This window comes from Cavia porcellus, unplaced genomic scaffold (assembly GCF_034190915.1).
Source record: "Cavia porcellus strain 051 isolate PalLab524CR breed Dunkin Hartley unplaced genomic scaffold, mCavPor4.1 scaffold_5, whole genome shotgun sequence".
Lineage (NCBI taxonomy): Eukaryota > Metazoa > Chordata > Mammalia > Rodentia > Caviidae > Cavia > Cavia porcellus.
The window spans coordinates 79692607-79714542 of NW_026947488.1; the positions used below are offsets into that span (position 1 = coordinate 79692607).

Here is a 21936-nt window from a genome sequence, read left to right on the forward strand (position 1 = left end):
ATTACTTCATAAACTCATTTAGGTTTCATTCCAGCCACCACAGTGCTATCGGCTTTGCTTCAGATTTTATTTGAATTGCCAGACTTCTTGGTTTCTGAAATAATACTTCACAGTTTGAGAATAGTTTCTTGGTCTTTTTGTAGCTTAGTTCACTTCACAAAGTTTGCGAATTTGCCAAAATAACTAATAGAGTATTTAACATAGAAAGCTTTAAATTATGTCTTAATTATGCTAAAAGACTTAGTTTATATTAAAGTAAGTAGCATAAACAGATACTTCATTGCTACCTTGGTTTTAATCTTGTACTTTGGTAAACCTTCTACAGTGATAAATGAATTTTTTTTCCATTGGGAAAAGCCAAGTTACTGTTGTTTTTGGTTATACAGTGACATTCCTTCAGACTGTTTGTAGTTAGCCAAAGGCAAGAAACTGTAAAATGCATTGGCTGCTAAGATGCTTATTTCCTCAAATTTCAAGATAGAGACCTCTTGAATAGTTTCTGCTGTTTTTCGGTTTTCTTTGAATGTTTCTTAAAGTTTGCATTAAAAAAAATTGGGATAAACATTTTGCAGTTATTTGAGAACTAGGTTACAGTAGCCTAGTCCTGACTATTCAGTACCTAGAATTTGAGTGCCTCTGAATTCTCACAGATTTGTGTTTAACTGTACAGTAGACATCTCCCTGGGAAAAATAAACTGCTTCCTTTTTATTTCTCCTCCATTCCCCTAAATCCGTGTCTTCATTAATGATTTAATAACCCACCTGTTGTGTAGGTGGAAACTGTGATCAGGAAGCGCAGCAACTTCGTTGACTTCCCATCTCCTGAATTTCTGCAACTTATTCATTTTGCCTTTAAATTGTTACCTTATAGACATCCTTTATTTTTGCTTTTCTGTTGCCAGTCTTTATTGTTGTGTGCCCATACTAGCCCTTCCGCTGCTGGCTGGTTTGCCATCTGTTTGGGCTTAGTTTTCTCTGTCTGATTGATGATTTACTGACTTCCTTACACCTCACACAGTTTCTCATTGTCAGGCAGTAAAATCTGTGCCTCTGGCCTGCAGACTTCTCTCTCTGCCCTTCCCCCTGCAGGCTACACCTCAGCTTCACTGGGCTGCCAGTTTCAGAGTGAAATCCTGCTGGTGCCACGTGGTCCATTCTGTGCTGTCATCTGTTCCTCAGCTTCCATCACACCGACCTTGTGGCTGGTGACCTATGGTCCAGCTCTTAGGTCACCACACCTGTGTTAACTGCACTGTCAGTCACTCTGCTCCCTGGAGTCGTCAGGATACACCTCTCACACCAACCAGTTCTCCAACTCGCTGGGTACCAATTGGATGTCCTGCACTGGAAGAGAGTGCAGATATCACAGATTCAAAGATTCAGGCCCACAAGACTGCCTTCCCTTCAGAAGTCAGTTGCAAGTATTGGTCCTCAGGTTACCCACATTTCTCTTCCACTTAGCTATGAAGTTAAGAAGTCCCCCAATTTACCTCCTAAAGGCTGATTTGCTAGAGCAGTTCACAGAACACATTAAGACATTTTTCTTTCTGTTAACTGGCTTATTGTGAAGGAAATAGCTTAGGGACAGTCATAGAAAAAAACGCACAGGGAAAGCAGTGGGGGCAGAGCATCCATGCTCCCCAGTTGCTGCCTCCCTAGCACCTCGGCGTGTTCCGCCTTCTGTGAAGCTCATTGCTTGTGGGTTTTGATGAAGGTATTATTATATAAGGTTGATGAAATCATGGGTCCGTGGTGACTCAACTCAACCTTCAACTGTCTTCCCTTCTTGGATGTTAGGAGAGAGGGACTGAAAACTCCACCCATGTAATCATGGCATGCTCTTTCTAGTGACCAGCCCTCATTCTGAAGCTACCTAGGACCTCCATCCATCAGATATACTAACATCTGTTGGCATACAAAACATAGTTATTAATCAGTGTGTGCAAATCACACTTCTGTTGCAGATCCAGTGTTGTATTTAATTGTACTTGGCTCCATGCCTCCCATCTGTCATTCAACTGTAAGTGTCCAGAAGAAAAGGATTATTTCTTATTCAGTTTTCATTTAGTGACCTAAATTCCCTCTGGCATATGACCAAGCTTCTTCTGTGTTGGTTCCTGATTACTACACTGTCATCACATTTTGATGTATATACTATCATTTACACAGAATTAGTGCAGTTAACATTGCATCTCTAACATTGTACCCAAAAGTTTTGAAAACACAGATTCAAACAGATAGTAATATAAGAACATTTATAGCAACATTACAGAAATAACCCTATTCATCAACAAATGAATGATAAGTAATGGCTGTGTCTAAGTGCATGTGTGTATGTGTGTGCGCGTGTGCGCACGTGTGTGTTGGTAAGTACACACACATGCTGTACCTTGCTATCTGTACACTAAATCTGACAACTCTGAATCATCATGTAAATTAGTAAGATATTTTAAAACCATGCATATTAATAAGTTTAAAATAATGTACTTATTTTGAGAGAAAGGACATATAGAATTGGGTTTATATGTAATGTGTTTTTAAGAATTCATTTAAGTGTTTTATCATGTACTTTTCAATACAATAAAATATGCAGTATAACCCTGGCACCCCATATCTAGGAAATTCTTGGAAAAAAATCAGGGAAATTTGTATTCTATAATGAACTCAAAGGCAAAGAAGTGTTTACAGTTATCAGTATTACAAACCAATATGTATAAAAATTTTAAATTTAAATGAGATTTTTGTAGGTTTTTGGGCTCTTTTTGGATTGCTATTGTATACTGCTGATATTTTAAAACTTATACGCAGTACTAACGTTACATGAGGATAGTCTTCTCTATTAAAGTACATGGAAAAAGTGTAAATGCTATTTTTTGTTTTCTCAGATTCTTTACAGAGTTGGAAGCAAGACATCAGAATAATATCCTCATAGAAGATATAAGCGACATTGTAGAAAAGCACACAGCATCCACATTTGATCCCTATGTGAAATACTGCACAAATGAAGTCTACCAACAACGAACACTACAAAAATTGCTGTAAGCAGCGTTAAATGCTAACAATCAAACTTAGTTTTAATTAGGCTCACGATTGAAATTAACTGACCACTTGAATTATATTTAGAAGTGCCTCCTGAGGAGTTTAGGAGGATTACTTTTAGATTGAAGATACTCGAGTGAAAAAATCTAGTCTGTGGAGTTTTCTCTCTAAAGCACTTACGAAATTATAGTTGTTCCTGTTGTGCCTGGTTTTGTTTTGATTGACCTAGACACAGGGGTGATCAGAGTTCAACTTCCCAGTTTTGTAAACTGGTACTGGCAATTAAGTGGTTTGCCTGAGGCCTAGAGCGGGATCTTAAATAGGTGGAGGCAGAAGCTAGCGCTCGGGGTTTTCTCTGCCCTTTTAATCTTTCTCCCATGGGAATTGCTGATTCCCACCCTCCCACTTCCTGGCTGAGCTAGGGCTGAGAAAATAGGGAAGGGCCCTGATAAAAAGGAATAGAAAAAGATATTATTGAAGATTTTAATCATATTGCAAAGAAGAGCCAAGTGCTAATGTCCTCTCCTACACACACACACACACACACACACACACACACACACACACCTTTTTTCTTTCGGTGCTTTTAAGAGTTATGATGTGAGATATATGCCATCTCCAGCTTTGTAAGAGTCAGGTTGTTCAGAATTATCTATATACCACCTTCTTTTTAGTGACCTTAATTGTCACAAGCAGCTTTTTACAGCTTTTGCAGTTGTAAATTGCAGCGGTAAAATCAGCTTGCCTATTGTCCTTCTCATACCCTGCTGTGATCCTGGCATTTATGATCAGAGCATGGCGCTCTGGTCAGCTCTGTGCAGTGTATGAGTTCCCTTTGGAGATGATGGGTGATGAGTTGGTGATGATTGCCTATTGGCTGCTTGGAGAAATAGTCAAGGTCCCCATGTTGTCAGGAAGGGTTGAATGTACCCCTCTGTCTTCCACATCACCATGAAATGGTCATAGGTACAGGTTGGAAAAGTCACATCTACCAGCTTCAAATGTGGTTTTTCATACAAATAAAGATGTGTCTGCATTATTAACATTTCAGGCTGGATAAGTCTTTGTTACGGAAGGCTGTCCTGTGCATTGTAGGGTACTTAACAGCATCCTTGATACCCACTTGATTCTAGAAATGCCTCTGGACATTGTGGAAGGTTCCTTAGGGGGACAAAAATCACATCATTCACTTATTCTAACCCAACACACTGCTGGGATGTGCTTATGCAGAGACAGAAGTCATTCTGAAACTCCTGAGCATGCCCAGTCATGTTTGGAAATAAAGTTTTACATTAGAGCTAACTTTGGAATCATCTTGTTTTGTAGGATTTTAAAAATGTGAATAATTCCTACTGTATACTACATACTCTATACTGCTGTATAGTATGTGGCTCAAAAATAAAGATGTTATCTAAATTACTTGAATAACATCATCTTGCTAGCTCACATGGAAAGGAGGGCTGTTTTCAGAAACTTTGTTGCAGTTGGTGTGTATTGGCAGTTGAAGCGGAGACTTTAGAGGCACGAAACACCAGGGAGTCCTTGAAGCCCAGCACGAAAACAATACTGAGTCTGTCTCAGCCTATTTGATCAGAACCTTTAGGAGTAAAGGAGGAGACTTAGGACATGATATTCTGGTTTCCCCATGTTATTTCTAGTGGGCTTGAACTAAATAACTGAATTTTCCAATTTTATTTTTAATCACATTGCCACTATTTTGCTTCCTGGTTCTTTTCTCCAGAGCATGGGAGTGCACAGTCTAGTGCTGATCCCGTGCCCCTTCACCGTGAAAGGTGACAGTGGGCACTGTCACAGTGGAACCTTCACAAGGTAGAGTGAGCTGAGAGAGAGAGAGGATGTGATAGTTAGAACCCTGGGTTGAGAGCCAGAAGACATCAACTTGACGTAAGGCCTCAACTTGACTTCTGTCTTTGCCAACTGCTAAGTGTGTGTTGTATGGCAAGCTACAAGCTTTTCTCAGTTTCGTTCTTTTACTGGAATCCCCACCTAGCCTTTCTTTTCCATGCAAGACAACATATGTTACTTAATGTGTTTTGTAAAAATGTTGTGGCATTGTTACCACTGGCCTTACATCAGAGGAAAGGGAAAGAAGTATGTTGGTAGTCAAATGGCTATTATTAGACAGAGGACTTGAAAAAGTCCAAAAGCTTAATAATAAGCTCAGTTTAACCAATATGCCTTCCTTAGCTCATTCATTGTCTAGGGTTAGAGGAGTGGCTTAATCCATGGTATTTATCAAATGGTGGAATGTATTTATAGATGATCAGGTAGGAGGTCTAGTCTACTTAGTAATTTATATTTGGCATGTCCACTGGGACCTTTTCATTTGCCTGTATTCCATGTCTACAGAGTTCTGTCATAGACATTTTTATCTAGTTAATATTGTTATGTGACTCCATTCTCATATTTAGCCTTGTCATATGTTGTTGTCTATGTAATAGTATGTTTATGTTTATTTAACATGATTCATAACATGTATTTAATATTATTATTATTTGTAATATATATCTACTTGCTGCTTTGCTTGAGGAGGAAAGATCCTGAAGTTTCTTGTATTTTTTATTTTCCTTTAGAGCCACCAATCCCTCTTTTAAGGAAGTATTGTCTCGAATCGAGTCCCACGAAGACTGTAGGAACCTTCCCATGATCTCTTTTCTCATCCTCCCCATGCAGAGGGTGACCCGGCTTCCCCTGCTGATGGATGTAAGACATGCTCTGATGGCTTTTTCCTCAGTAGATAGTTCTGCTGCTATACATCTGATTATGCTATACATCATATTCCACTTAGATTGATCCACAGCCTGTCTGTAAAATCAACTAATTCAGTAACAAGACATTGTTTAATTGGAAAATCTTAGCTGTGATTGAAATCTCTGGAATTTAAGTTCATGCAGTCACTTTAATGAAATTTGATTACATTAGGCACTTACTCAGCAGTTTTTGAGATAGGAAGAATATCAGCTTCTTTTTTTTTTTTTTTGTTTTGTTTTGTTTCTGTCTTTTTCCCTTTTTTTATCGGTACCGGGGATCGAACTCACGCCTGCCTGCTTGCAAGGCAGGCGCTTATGCCACTGAGCTAAATCCCCAGCCCCTAGAATATCAGCTTCTTAAAGTTCAGAGGCTGAATTCCATTTCTGACTGACCCAATAAGCATAGATCTTGAGCAGATCATTTACTTTGTTTGGGCCTCAGTTTCCTTAGATTGATTACCAAGATCTTTGCTGTCTGGCCTACTTAAGATGCTCTGGGGCTTCCATTTCACATGAGAATGAGACTTCCCAGCACTACAAAGATTAAACTTGTTCCTACTGTGTGTTGTGAAGAGATTTGGAAAGCCCATTATTCTTTTTGTGTTAGGAAACATTTGTGAAGAAAACAGTTTTGACTGGATAATAGCAGGGTGGATAATAGCCAAGTGAACAGAGACTGCCCGGCATACACTGCAGCTGTAAGAGAGGGTCTGCATAGAGCTTGTGCTGACCTGCAGAGGCTGATGGAGTGGAAACCAGTGAAAGAGGAGTGGGGACCAACGTAGGTCACACTCAGGTCCTGGGCCAAGTAGTGTCTTTAGATATGATTAGAAGAGGTTGTCACACATCTGTTTTAAAGTTGAGTGATTATGTTGAAATAGTACCAGTTTTTGCAAATCAAAACGCAGGAAGAAATTAATTCCATTTCTATGTTCATCTTAAATTCTAAGACATTCTAAACAACAGTGACATTTAAAATGCATCAAATGTGACCATGGTCACTTTGTTGACTCTGCTGTTCATGGAGGCTTTGTGGGTTGTTTCAAAACACGCAGCTCCTTGTTCTTCTCTTAGTTCATCTCACTGTACTTTGTCCACACCCTTCCTTGTCACCCGTCACCTGCAGGTGACATTTGGAGGTTATCTCCTGCACAAACAGCATCATGAGGTGCTTAATGATGGGGATACATTCTGAGAAGTGCATGGGTAGACAATTTTATTGTCGTGCAAACACCATCAAGTGGCTTTATACCAACTAAGACATCAGCAGCATCTCTAAGTGATACGATCATACAGACCACTATCTTACATGTGGTCCATTATTGATCCAGACATCAATGTAAAGCACATGGCTAAAGTGATAAACTTGAAGTTTTTAATATTTAATCGATATTTTTAGATCAGTATTTATTGTGTCTGAGAATAAACTATGGCTGTCCATCAAAATCAAATTTTGAAACAATTATTTGACTAGAATGAGACTTCCAAGTCTAGCATAACATGTTGTATGCCATGATTGCCTAGTGTCCTCTCAACTTTTAGAGTCACAGAATCCTTTGACATTACAAGTGAACCTGTAGCCTTTGCCTGCAGAAAATTCCTGTAGGTACAAATGTAATATAAAATTTTACTATACAGGCTCCAACTAATTATGCCTGTTGTTGGCATAATCCAGCATTTTTTATTTTGGCTTTATATCCATTAGTGAGTCATGAAATTGATTTTCAAATCATGAGCGGAGTTTATAAAAATAAAATGTAGTAGAACATGAAGTCCATGATATGAATGTAGCTCATAGTGAGGTTAAATATTGTTTTATAAAAACCTCATTTAATTTATGTGGACATGAAGACTGGTTGCACAATAAATATGTTTCTTAATAAAAAATTATGAGAACTACTGATATAAATCCACATATGTTGCCCTTTATGCTTCTCACATGTAGCAATTCCAGTGCCCAAATTTCAGATTTATAGGCCTGGTATTCATTCGTATATAACGTGCCTAGTGGCTTGCTGGTTTCCAGCCACCTCATACTTTTATGTGATGCCTGTTTTCCGCATATTAGGATCAAGCCACTAGGCAAAATCTAAATGTACATACAATATTGCCTCTTTAATTTTGCCTCAATCTAGAAATTTCGTTAAACTTGTTCATTGAGAGAAACGTTTTTAGCCATTAAAGTAGATCTGTGGCATTTGAATGTGTGGTTTCCAAGGGATTACAGGGTCACTAGCCCTTAACCAAAAATGCTTAGCATTATTTTTTACTGTGAAATATGCGCATGTGCATAATGAAACGTCATGGAATTAGAACCCAAGTCTAGACCTCATATATATTTTTTCATATATATTATGTTTTCATATATATTCACATATTATAATTTTTCATATGTCTGTATCTTGAAGGTAATTTTAAGCAGTATTTTTAATAATTTTGTAACCGAAACAAAGTTTAATGGAGTACAATTTTTCACTTGTGTCACAACAATACTCAAAAAAGATTTTTAAAACATTTGAGATTTCAGTTTCAGAGTAGGCATACTTACCTATGATTCAGTTTATCTTGAATTGATCCTCTCTGACATGACTTTACCAGTTAAATTCTTCTGCACTTTCCTTAAAACGTTTATGTGAATTATCATTTAGCCCTTGGAGCAAGGTTTTGATACAAGTGATGTTATTCCAGTTTTAGAGATGAGAATACTGAGGTTTATATGGGCCCATTGCCTTGCCCAAGGTTAGATAACCAGTATAAGACAGACCTGGGATTTCAATATGGGCGTACTTCACTCTGAAGCCTTATTTCATCCTCATCTGTAATACTGTGTTCAGCATTAAGTTTTCTGAGAGTAAGAGGAAATAGATGAATATTGGTTTCATTCTGCTTTAGTTGATTGAATTTGTTTGTTTTTACTTCATTGTAGACCATCTGTCAAAAAACACCTAAGGATTCTCCAAAGTATGAAGTCTGCAAAAGGGCCTTAAAGGAAGTAAGCAAGGTAACTGTTGAGCATCTCATGAGAAAGTAAACCATGCAGAAACTCAGGAGACCAGTGTGTCCCGGTTTCTTGCCAATGAATGATAAGTTCTCAGTCATTTAAATGCACAGCATTCTTTGGGTGTTGAAAAGCAGGACAATTTGTGCATAAATGTACTTGGTGTATTTATTCTTTTAGACAGTTTTGTGTTGAAGATTATAGATATTTCATTTTCTTTTGGCATGTTGATTCTTTTCTCAACCAATATTTACTGAGGATCAGCTACTGTGTCAGCCCTGAAAATATGGTGATGAATCAGACAGGTGTGGTTACTGCGTTCATGGTATGTGCAGTGTAAAGAGGCAGGCAGACGTTAAACAGAATTGTAATAAAGCACAGGGAGTGTGACACAACAGGGAAGTACAAAGTGCTATTTAATCTGAGACCCACAGCAAGAGTAGCTGTGAGCCAGGATTGGGAAACAATGTCTCAGCAGTGTATAGACCCCCAAAGGCAGTAAAGTGTTGGATAATTTGAAGAGTCTAATCTAAGAAAGACAGCACTGAAGAGCCAGTTTTGTGAGCCTCCGTTACATATTATAGTAAGTTAGGGACCATATCCTAAGATGATATGGAAGCCATTCATTCACATGATTTTAAGATGACAGTGGAGATGGGACTGTGGGACCAGCGATGAATGCAATTACAGAGCCAGTTGCAATTGATCAGGCAAGATGTGAGGGGCCTTGAGAGACAGAGATAGACCTATAATGTTAGGTAGGTGGGCTTGGAGACTGATTCAGTGAGCACACTTAGAAAGAGAAGTTAAGGAACAAGGTCACTGGCTGGGCAATTGGGTAGGTAGTCTTATTCCTAGCAGGATCAGAGGGTTGACAATGAGTTCCATTTTGGATATGCTGTAATTAAGATCCTGTAAGACATGCAATTTGGCTTGATAAACAAGCCTGGAGCTCAGAGGAGAGACCTGAATTAGAGATCATGAATTTGGGGATATGGGCAATAATTGAAGTTGGGAGTGTGGTTGAGATTACCTAAAGAGAGGGTGTAGGATAAGAAGAAGAGTGAATGTGAAGTAGAATTTGGGGAACATCAGTACTCATAATCTTGTTTGGGCATAAGGAGCCAGCAGAAAACACTTCAAAACAAAAGCAAAGCAAAACAAAAAGCATGCCAGAGAAAAAGGAAGAAAGCCAGCACGGCCTGGCAAAAGCAGACAGTTTGATGATTATTACTGTCATTCAGATAACCCTGAAAAATGAAATGAAGTCAGGATTGAAAAGTTCACTGGGTTTATCACCTGATAGGTTGTGTCTCTGAGTGGGGGCAGAAGCTGCGTGGAGTGTGGTGAGGAATGAGTGGGTGGTGTGAATGAGTATGCTGCCTGCCCGCAAGGGTGCTGGCTGTTGCAGGAATCAGTCTGGGAGTGCAGAGAAAAAGCTGTAGCCAGAAAGGAAGTGAAGAAGGTCTTTATTTACTTGTTTAATGAACTTGTAAGCTAAACTTGCACCTGTGTTTAGCTACTTTTGGGAGTATGTCACTGAGAAGAAACAATAAAAGGTGCTGAGAGTACTGTATGAGCTCCACACGTAGAAGCAAAGCTACAGCCAGAAGTTCCCTAAGCATTTCTGTATATGAATGGGGTACATTTGAGCCATTTTACTGTGAGTTTCTTTTAGTGAGCTTTAAGTGGAGTCATTGTTTTACTTACCCTTGCCAATAATGATGAGAAAATCATGACTATTTCGAGCTAGTTGTTTATTCTTCTTGTATACATTTTATATTAAAAATAATTATGTCTGTAGGCCACTTAAATTAATCTTCTGTTTCATCTGTGGTCTACATACCCATTTGAGGAACGAACACAAGGGAAAAAAATTTAGCCTGACAAATGTGAGATTACCTACTGTTAGTGGATTTCTCCTTCAGGACCCCAGATCCTTGCTGTGTCCCTAGAAAAGGAGAGTACCCAGAGGGTTTTTAGGAGAAGCTATAGAGAAATTCTGGTCTCAGACATCACAAAAATTATGACACATTTTGCATGGTAGTTACTGAGTCCCAGTGATTAGCTTTATGTGAAGGGTAACATTCCTTCCTCTCTCTTGAACATGAGTCATGAACATCAGAATTACTCTTACCGTCTCCTATTATTATAAGGGAACTGAAATCAATATAGCCAACTCAGAAATTAATTTTTTTTTATTTTTGAAGGTTACTAATGAGGTTCATAAGATTCTGAATAAACAGTGTCAGCATTTTCAACAAGAAGAATATGTATATAGGCATCTGTAGTTCACAATTAAAATGTAGAATTTTATTTGTTTGCCTTACCTGAAATCAAAGAATTTTCAGTTTATATTGTAGCAAATTAAATTTGAGATATTGAGACCCACGGTTTTAGAACCAGAGTCTACCTAAACCTCTTAGGTAAGTCTCTATAGGTAATTATTCATTCTTGATGAAAAATATAAGTGACACCTTTTTGGTAATTAAAATGCTAATACAATTTCCAGCACTTCCTTGGTATGAATAACACTTCCATGTAATTGCTCATGCATGTTGCTTAGTCTGATTTTGACAGTTTACTGAATTTAGGGCCCTGGGAAAAGTTATTGGTATAATCAAACAACTCAAACAGCAGAAAGACATTTTGTTAAACGAAAAATGTCATTAATCTCTGGTCTTCCACCAATATAGTGGGTGTGTGGAGGAATTTCTAAGGGAATCTAATAGTTCTTATCAGAATGGTTTGCTGTGCAAGAGGTGGTGATCATGACATGGTTTTTTATTCTAAATTATATCTTTCTCTTGTTTACTATCTCATGGAAAAAGAGTATCTGCTTTAAGGCTCACACTATCAAAATTCTACTTAGCAATGGAATAATCTTACAAGCTTTTATCCAAGAGACAAACTATCTAGGCAGAATATCTTTAATCTTCTCTACCAACAACACGCAGATGTCTGAGCTGTATTGTTCAGTGAATAAAATGAGGATGCAGAACAATATGGTGATGGTTTAGATGTAGAATGTCCTCTGGAAATCTTGTGTTCAGAAGTGGGGCCATTGGTGGGTGATTGAATCTCGAGGATGCTGTGCCCTTTAGCGGATTAATCCATTGAGGCATTCATGACTGAATGTGCTGTTAGGAGATGGGATCTCATTGGAAATGAGTCACTAGGGGCATGACCTGGAAGGATCGATCTGACCCCTGGCTCCTGCCTTCTCTGCTTCCTGGCTGCTGTGAAGCAAGTATCTATCTTCTACTGTGCCATTCTGCCATGCTACTTCTCTCTTGAATCCAGCTAGCCATGGACTGAATCCTCTGAAAACTGTGAGCCAAAATAAATAAATCTGTCCTGCTTTAAATTGTAGGTTTTGTGTATTGTGTCTCAGCAATGAGAAAGCTAATTTAAATATCTGTAGTGTAATGACATTTGATAACTAATAAAATTAATTATTTAACCTGTGTTATTAATATAAAGAATAATCCTAGTAATTATACAATCAGTCTTTCAACCACAGCTAGGGGTGATGAAGCAAGAGAAGTGTGGTAATAGGAAGTAATAAAACTTTTTGATTTTTCATGCTCAAATACTGCCCTGTAAATGTTATTTTGTGTTTATACAGATTATTTTGAAAGTAAATAAAGTAATAAATGTGTATTACAGAAGATACAAGAAGCAGAAAATAAAATGTATCAGTAGTTGATTATATCACTCAGATACGATTAGTTGGCATTCTAATGTGGATCTAATGTTGAGTTTGTATTCCTACATTAGCAGACAAGAATAAACATACACCTGTGAATGTATTTAAGTGCTACACAGCGCATTTGCAATTCTAAGTAGAGCTGTACCGAATATTGCCTTATGTATGATTGTACTTATGTATCATTATTTCTAAAGATAAATTTCTAGAATTGGGCTTATGGGAAGAAAAATATAAGAATGTTTTAAAATCCCCTGTCTCAGGTGCTAAAGTACCCTCTTGCAAAGGTTGCTCCTTGCCTATGACCATAAGTATATGAATGTGTCTGCTATACTGCACACCAAATAGTTTCATGAATTTGATTGATTGATTAGTTCTTTGTTTTAATTCATATTCCCTAGTGGCACTAAGCTTTTTTATGTATATTAGGCCTAAAGTAAAAAAAAAAAAAAAAATTGAATGAAATAAGTGTAAAAAGCTTTGGCAGATCTAAAGAAACTTGACTTTAGTATATGAGACAGATAAATAAAACAGTAGGGCCCACTTTCCCAAAATAGTGCTTGTTCCTTCAAAATAGGCACTTCATCTGATGCCACTGATGGTGTCATTGCCTAAGATATTTGGGGGATTTTGGTGTTTGTAACATGTCTTCTAAGACACCTTCAATTTCTTCAGAATATGCCCAGTGATAATTTGCCTCCATCTTTTGTCGATGATTTAGGATTTGAAAGTTTAAGGAATAAGACAATAAACCAACCACAATAATTTCATTTTTATCTTTATTCTTAAAAACGAATAACTTTTTTTTTTTTTGTCTTTTTCTTTTTTATCGGTACCAGGGATTGAAATCACGACTGTCTGCTTGCAAGGCAGGCGCTTATGCCGCTGAGCTAAATCCCCAGCCCCAAACGAATAACTTTAAAAGAAATGTTCCTTATTTTTATGAGCAACTTGCACACTGCCTTTATTTGTGCAGAAACATTTGTGAATGTCCAAGTTGTGTTTTAGGCAGGTGCTGTGCATAGGCAATTTTATACAGTCTCTGCCCTCCAGTCTTCTTGGATAGTTAAGGTTCAAGTTGAGCCCTGAAAGTTAAGTGGGGGTATGAATGTAGATAAATAAGGGTAGGTCAGAGGTACGGGAGTGAATCAAGAGGCCAAAATGTTGGCAAAGGAGACATTCTAACTGGAGTTCAGGGCAGAGCAGAAAAGAGATATCAAGATGGCGTACAGAGGGGCTGTCAGGGTTTTTTGGATAAGGGAGGCAGAGCAGATGGAGAGGTTGAGTGAAGAGGACCAGGCTTTTGGCATGGGGAGGAGGAGGAAGAGAGGGAAGATACCGGGTAAAGAACACACAGCTGAGGTGAAAGAGTGATAAAGATGATGCTCAAGTTGTCCATAGTGGATTTAAGATGTCTGTGAAACATCCAAAAAGAGATATGATCTAGGTGGTTAGACCTAGAACCAAGGAGACAGACCAAGTCGAGGAACACAGATTTGTGAACTCCGAATATATTCAGTAAGAGATATCATAAAAATACGTTTTGATCAGCAGCTACCTAAACAATGCTTGAATTGCTCCCTGATATGCCCTGTTCCTTTCAGGATATTCCAATTTCAGGTTGCCTTTGACCCCAGCCAACATGTTTTAACTCTTAGCCTTGGTTAGATACAGCCATCAGTCGGTTCCTGTGTCAGTGAACTCGGACCACTTTAAACCAAAGATAAACTGTAACTAAAGATGGGCGTAATGCTCTAAATCAAGATGTCAAGTGAGCAGTTTGAAATTGTTATGTCTTTCAGTAGGAAACTGAATAAATATGCGTATAGTCTATATAATGAAACGAGTAAACTGGATCATTTCACCCCTCTGCTGAGAGCCTGTGCCCCCTTTATCCTGTGCCATCTTCCTATGTCCAGATTTACTTTCGCTTGCTCAGCACACACACCTTGCCATCTGTTCCTGTGCTCATGGTTTGCCCTCTTCCTGGACCGCTTTGATACTCACTACCAACCCCCTCCTTTCTTTCAGCTTTCAGTGTAAATGACCCTCAGTTCAGGCTCCCTCACTTTTTTGTTTTTTCTTTTATGATCTCAGTCTATGGTTATTTTTGTGTTTCTCCATAATGTTAGGTATTATGTGTCTCTTTGTCGTGTTGAAACTCTAGCGCCTCAAACAGAGCAGGTACTAAGTAAATTATTCTATTTTCAATGAATGATGTAAGAGGAAATATTTCCCTATTAGTTCTGACTCCAATTACAAAATTCCATAGACTGGGCGGTTTAAAAAGCAGACATTTATTTCTCACCTTTCTAGAAGTTGGAAATCTAAGGTCCAGGAATGGGCAGATTGGTTGTTGGCTGAAAGCCACTTTCCTGACCTACAGATGGCTGCTTTCTCATATCTTCACCTGGTGGAGAAAGAGCAGAGAGAGAAACCAGCTGTTTTCATGAAGTTACTGTTGCTATTCATGAGGGAACAACTTTCCTTATCTACTCGACTCCCGAAGGTCTGACCTCCTAATACCAGTATACTGAGGTTTAGGATTTCTGCATATAAATTTGTAGAATACATACATTCTGTTCATAGCATTTGTTGGTGAGGAAAGTCATAGACAAGCATAGACTGACCCAAAAATAAAAGAAAAATGTCTACAAATACATGTTTGTACATTCACATAAGCACAGGGAAAAAAGATAAAGTCTAAAACTCAATTCGTTTGCATTACTGCCAAGTAATAGGAATAGGTCAGAATTTTTATTGGCTTTTAATCTAGTTCTGTATTATCATCATTAACTTACATTTTACGTGGAGCATGTAATATTTACTTAATAAAGCATGGATATTAAAAGTAAAATTTCCAGCCATTATTTTTTAACAATCGTATTTGTCCTTATGGCCAGTGAATCATATATGGACTTTTTCCAGATGTTTTAATTAATAAAAACTGCTAACAGTTTTTTTTTGTTGTTGTAGATTTTTAAACAAAATAGATATTAGGTGTTCATCAAAGGACTGTAGATGTATTTCCTTTGAGATAATTCAGAATTCAGTGGGTCCAGTTCAACAAAATTTCCCTTAGCCTGGCAATTCTCCAGGAATCATTGACCATCCCATTTCTCTGAAGGCTTCCCTCAACCCTTTCTTGGCTGCAAACTGCATTTAGCACTGGGCTTGGATTTGGCCTTGAAGTTGTTGGTCTGGTTCCCGCTGCTCTGATTTGGAGGTGGAAGAACGATGCAGCTTGCCATGAGTTGCAAGGGGTTCCCATCTGTTAAGTGGAGGAGAAGGGGCCCTGAAAAGGAGCAGAAAAGTTAGAGACCAGAAGTGCTAGGTGAATGCCTGTGTGAGGTGGGCAGAGTATGGTAGCAGTGTAAAGAGGGTGTGTTCCCAGAAGTAGTTGGGATGTTTCCTCCTGTCTTTACATCCTGGTCACTAGTTCTACCTGGGTACAGTGTGGTGTGACTATAGAAAACCTGAGTTCTGTAACTATCATGAGTAAGTCTCTGGGGCTTCCCAAATGTTAATTATTTCCTGTGAAAGATCCACATTTGAAAGTTTCTGTCCTGGACTTCTTACCCCTGTCTTTCCATTTCCAGTTGGTTCGGCTGTGCAATGAAGGAGCTCGAAAGATGGAAAGGACCGAGATGATGTACACAATTAACTCCCAACTGGAATTTAAAATTAAGGTATCATTGTATTTAAATGGATTACTGCTTTTGCTTAAATCTTATCTGAATGAAGGAAGACAATCAAACACAACAAAGTGAGTAGAAGTTTATACTTTCCAAAGAAGAGCCGTACATTGACAAGTGAGATCCAGCAGAGAAGTTGCAGATGTCTCAGTAAATTCTGCTACCAGACAGTGATCTTTTTCCATGCTAAGAAGTCGGGTATCACCTAAGAAGTAAATGTTTTTACAGGAAACTTGGGGAAACAGATAATTTAAATACAGTAGCAGAAATTTGGTATTTAAAAGGGAGGATTATCAAAATATCCTGCAAGACAGTGAAATCCCACGGGCTGGGTCACAGTGTTCTCTTGACTCATAAGGACACTCTTTTGTTGTTTGTTTTTTTCCTGTAACTTTTTTCAATATGTGCTGCCTGTTAGTGCTTGCTGCTCCCCAGATGACAGGATGAACCAAGAAGAAAATATTGGCAATTAATAGCAAATCTGGCTGCTCCCCAGATGACAGGATGAACCAAGAAGAAAATATTGGCAATTAATAGCAAATCTGGTTCTCCCCGGTTCTGTGTTGATTCACAGTCGAGTTCTTAATGAATATATGAATGCTCACAATTATAATTCTATAAGTATTAAATTTATAGCACATAAATTTAATTAAGCATATTATAATGATTGATCATATATTTTCTTGGCAAAAGTATTCCTAAATTATGCAGTATAATTATAGTGACCAGCGGCATTTCGTGAGGATTCTGTGTGGAAAGCAGAATGTAAAGACAGTTGATCTTATATGACTGCAACCTTTTATTTTATCAATGGAGCAACTGAAATCCGGAGAATAATTACTAGCAGAGTCAATAGACTAGTAGTGGTATAGTAAAAACTAGGGTCCAGGCATCCTGATTTGTAGGACAGTATAAAGCTTTCTGCTGTGGCACCCTGACTGTAACTATTTAGAAGAAGAAACATGATTCATAAAACATGAGGGGTTCATTCACACTACTTAGTGAAATGCTCATTAGAACTAATTAGAAATATTTGTAACATTTAGGATCTCAAGACACTATAGATAAAACTAGGCATCTTTATCCACTTTAAAGATGAGAAAATAGGGGCTGGGGATTTAGCTAAGCGGCATAAGTGCCTGCCTTGCAAGCAGGCAGTCGTGAGTTCGATCCCTGGTACCGATAAAAACGAAAAAGACCAAAAAAAAAAAAAAAAAAAAAAAAAAAAGAAAATAGAAGTTAGGTAATTTGTCCTTTCATATGCATTCTTTTTTTGGGGGGGCGGGTACTGGGGATCGAACTCATGACCACGGCCTTGCCAGGCATATGCATTCTTTTTTAATGAGGTTTATTAGTACAGTGTAGATATACATTATGATTACATTTGCATATGCATTCTTGAAACAAATTTCCTAAGTCTCTTCTTTGTGGAAGGCAGTGGGAAGAGAACGTATTCCCTGTCCTCATGGAGTAACAGTCTAGTAGATCAGTGTTGAAAATCAAAGGTGGCAGCCAAGTCTGCCACTGTTACAGTAGGTGGAAGACCCTGGAGAACACTGGAAATGGAGAGGAGGCGGACAGCTCTCAAAGTTGGAGCACTCAAGCAGGCATCACAGGAGAGGTATGTTTGAGCTGACCCTTCAGAGGTGAGTTAGAAAGGTTTTCCAGGAGTAAAGAGCAGGACCACACTTACCGGGTATGCCTTCCATTGCTATGACCCACAGTTGTAAGCATTTGCTGTGGATAGACTTGCGGTGCCGAAGGAGCTTACACAGAAGCTTGTGGATATTCCACGTGCAAAGTGGAAGACTGAATTAGGTCATTTGGGAGCCACTGAAAACTTCTGAGTGGGAAAGTGACAGAATCGGGTGTTTTAGTGAGGATGACTTTAGCAACTTGAAAAAGGCTTTTGCAACTTCTTTGAAATCCAGAAGTCATCAAAAGGAGAATTTTATCTATGCAAACATTTATAAATTTTCTCTCTGTAGAGAAGAAGATCATAAGAAAAGTAAAAAGACAAATAGCAAACTGGAAAGAAATAGTTGAAACTTACATGTAAATAGTTAAAATTCCTATTTTATAAAATTGAATAGGAGAAAGATAAGAAAAAATCTACTAGAAAATTGCAAGTTAAAATTACTAACAGAGAAATATAAATAACAATTAAATATTTAAAAGATATTTTTCCCTGCAGGAGAAATTAATTAAAACTACAATAATGAGTTTCACTTTTTAGATTTATAAATGACACAAAAATATGATAACACAACTTATTGGTGAAATTACAGAACACTGACCAGGCAGTTGTATATGTTGCTTGTGGAGAAGACCTGACTGGTGAGCAATTTGGCAATTGCTATCAAAATTACAAAATGCAAGGTACTATATACAACCCAACAACTTTCCTCCTAAGAACTAATTCTGTGCTCATGAATGTATAAAATAATGCACATACAATTATTCATGTAGTGTTTTTAATAGAAGAAGGCTGGGAACAATCCAAATATCAAAGAGGGTTGATTAAATTTCAATACAGTACCACAATAATGTAGTACTACTCAACTTTTTTTTATTTTAAGGAGATAAAAACAATGACACAGAACTTCAAAACAAGGTAATAGATTAACACTGGTTAATAAATTGCATATTGTTATCTTCAAAGTAGTTGCTCAGATTGCAAGATCAGGCCTGAAAAATTGATGAAGCAATATAGGCTCTAACCATTCTTTTCAGTGTCAGCTTTTTTTTAAAATGATGGTGAGTTTGGTGGAAAGCTCTCTTATTTATTATTAAGTGAAGAAATAAAATTTAGATGTTAAATATAAAATTTTCTCTGCCAAAGATACCTCTGGAAAGGTACAGAAAGAACAAGTGCCAGGCATTACATATGGGGCCTTGATCAGGTCAGTGGGCAGGAAGTGGGTGGATAGGAAACAGAGTGGTAAGGAGACTTCTCAGCTAATATTTATATTAGCAGTTTTTCTCAAAAGAGGCATAGGCATAGTGAAAGCCACTGCCAATTTTAAGTGTTTAAATAGAAATTTAGTTTTTCCGAGTAGAATAAGAGGAGTCTCTACACCATGAACAATCATTGGCTGGCATACATGCTGGAATTTAACCATAACACAGCCCTTAACATGCAACAGCAAGCCAGCTCATTTTTGCCAATCATTGTAAGTCCTTGGCAGGACCTCACCTGACATGGGTGTCTCAATTATAGTGACCTCTGTTTGTTCTGGGTCCTCCAGAAGGAGGGGAGCAGTCCTTCTCTCTGTTGAATTTTAAGATCTCAACTGTTCCTCATGGCTATTTGATTTATGGAGTTTGGGGCTTTTCTGTGAACATCCTTGATAGCCAATTTAAAGAGCTTGAGGTTAATCATAAAATTTCACCTTCTTTTTTAATTTAGTATGTAACTAATGATCAGCTTTTTTATAAAAGAAAATTTCAAAAAATTGAAATGCTTTCTTCACATTCTCGTTTCTTCCCTAATATCCTCAATTTCCTTTAGCTGTTTGTAATTATTGTTCCCTCAAAAGGGTGGTATTTGTTTCTAGCACATTATTTATATTTTGTGTGCCCAAAACTTTTGTTTAGTTTATGGATACAGCTTTTTTGTTTGTTTTAAATCCGACTATTGGCAGTGCACATTTCTGGTAATGCCCCTCACCCTCTAAAAAAAAAAAAATCTTTCAAGGGTAAGAATTATTCTGTGGTTTTGAGAGCTTTTTAGTTGGCTTAAAACACAAAACTGAATGAAGAAAAAAAGCAGTAATTCTTTGGATATAGCTTTTTCTGTGAGATAAAATGGTTTATTTTAGAAAACCCTCAGTTTCATTGCCAGAAAATGGCATGATGGTTTCAAGGACAAACTTAGATGAGGAAAATTACCATAAACAAAGCAGGTGTTCTCATAAATATGGCTAAGCATATGAATAAGTAGACAAAATATAAGTCTATGGGATTTTCTTCCCTTGAAAAAGCCTTTCTTAGCTCTTTAAGTAAATGCAAACCTTTACATTTATTTGTTGGTGACTGTGGTTATGTATTGCTGTATGTTTATGTTCTGTTCTGAGCCATTTTAAATAGCAACCATTGGCACTGATAGAGTTCATAACTAAGCTTTTCGGTTTTGAATGACTCAATTTCAATTTTCTTTCTCATTTAAGAGTTAATAAAAGGTTCATAACTTTTTATGACCCAATAACATTTTCTGATTGAGTTTTGGTTTTCATATCAGTAAGTTAATGCTTTCTTACATTGGAAATAAGTTTTTAACCTTTATTTTCTTGAAGAATGTGCTGTATTTCTGTAATTACATTTTGCTGTTATACAACTATAGACTAATGATGTATATCATAGTACATGTCATTTGCTTAAAAGTAATTCTTGTATTTTGCATTTAATAATTGTAAAAATACTTTGGCTTGGGGCAGTGAGTTTTTCTTTTTTTTTTAGCCTTTTCCTTTAGTCTCCTCCTCCCGGTGGTTAGTGAAAAGAGGTGAGCTGACAGCCTATGTAGAAGACACTGTGCTTTTCTCGAAGAGGACGTCCAAACAGCAAGTCTACTTCTTTCTCTTCAATGATGTCCTCATTATCACCAAGAAGAAGAGGTAAGCTTTCATCTAGTGGTGTAGGGTGGACTTCCCAAAGTTCTGTCATTCCAGTGCCCATTGGGTGACCACCTTTAAAACCTCGAGATAGCAGACACATCTTACCACATTCTACACATCTTGTGTATACACTGCATCAGTCACCTCTGAGCTTCACATTCTCTGTATTTTCCTCTGTATTTAAGACTGGAATTGTTATCGGTCATGGCTCTAGCCAACCTCTATGGAGTTTTATTGTGTGTAAGTGACTACCATGTATCTTACATGTAGGTGTCACATTGCTCTTTTGGCATTCTGAGAGGCAACACTCTCAAAATTTCTCTTTGCTGCTTTTTACTCTATATTATATACACAGGTTCTGTGACACAGATTAACAGAGGCTGGGGTAACTGCTTGTTCTTTGTGATTTAATTTAAAATCCACAGTTCCTAAGGATTGTTAATCTACAAAATTCATCAAGGCCTGGGAAGGTGTTAACCATCCTGTCATCTGAAAGGAAAAAAGTACCTCTGTTGACAGTGTTTGAGCCTCTTCTGCGTGTGTTGTCAGGTCCAGTTCCGGGAAGTATCTAGGAGGAATATCACAGAAGTCTGTACTTTACAGTATGTGTGCTCTCAAACTGTTTCTGCTCTTAAACAAACACACACATGCACACACATCCATGCAGCTACACACAAACACGCACACACCCCTCCTCAGCTCTTTCTCTAGGGAACATTTTATATTAAATGCAGCCAACACATACACAGTGGGGAAAATATTTTCCTGATGATCATGCCTGAGGATGTCATCTTATCTAGAATATGGACTTAAAATAAAAACGTAAATCTGTGGTATTTTTTTCTCAAATAAAGGAAAAATGATGGGCTGACTTGATAGCATATGATAGGGTAAGGCTAATTCACAGGATAAAATTTAGGCCACGTGGAGAGAATCACAGAAACAGACCCCTACCAAAATGTAAAGTAAATGTCCAAATTTATCATGAAATATTACTGTCAATGCTGCTTCTGAATTAATGACTGTGGAGCCTGAGAATTCAAATTAAATTGAATCAGGTTGAGCATTTCTCTGTAATCAAACCATATGATAAGATGTTCAGCCACTTAGC

The 21936-nt window shown here is 37.7% G+C and overlaps 1 protein-coding gene across 1 annotated transcript in view; it reads left to right on the forward strand.

The window, feature by feature from the left end:
• The window catches only part of Arhgef26 (Rho guanine nucleotide exchange factor 26), a 123315-nt gene that overhangs the window by 63967 nt on the left and 37412 nt on the right, over window positions 1-21936 (forward strand). The window contains exons 6-10 of the mRNA XM_013159884.3: window positions 2886-3038; window positions 5634-5763; window positions 8737-8811; window positions 16117-16206; window positions 20671-20825. Of these exons, the coding sequence (XP_013015338.2) occupies window positions 2886-3038; window positions 5634-5763; window positions 8737-8811; window positions 16117-16206; window positions 20671-20825 (603 nt within the window). The remainder of the gene's footprint in view (window positions 1-2885; window positions 3039-5633; window positions 5764-8736; window positions 8812-16116; window positions 16207-20670; window positions 20826-21936) is intronic.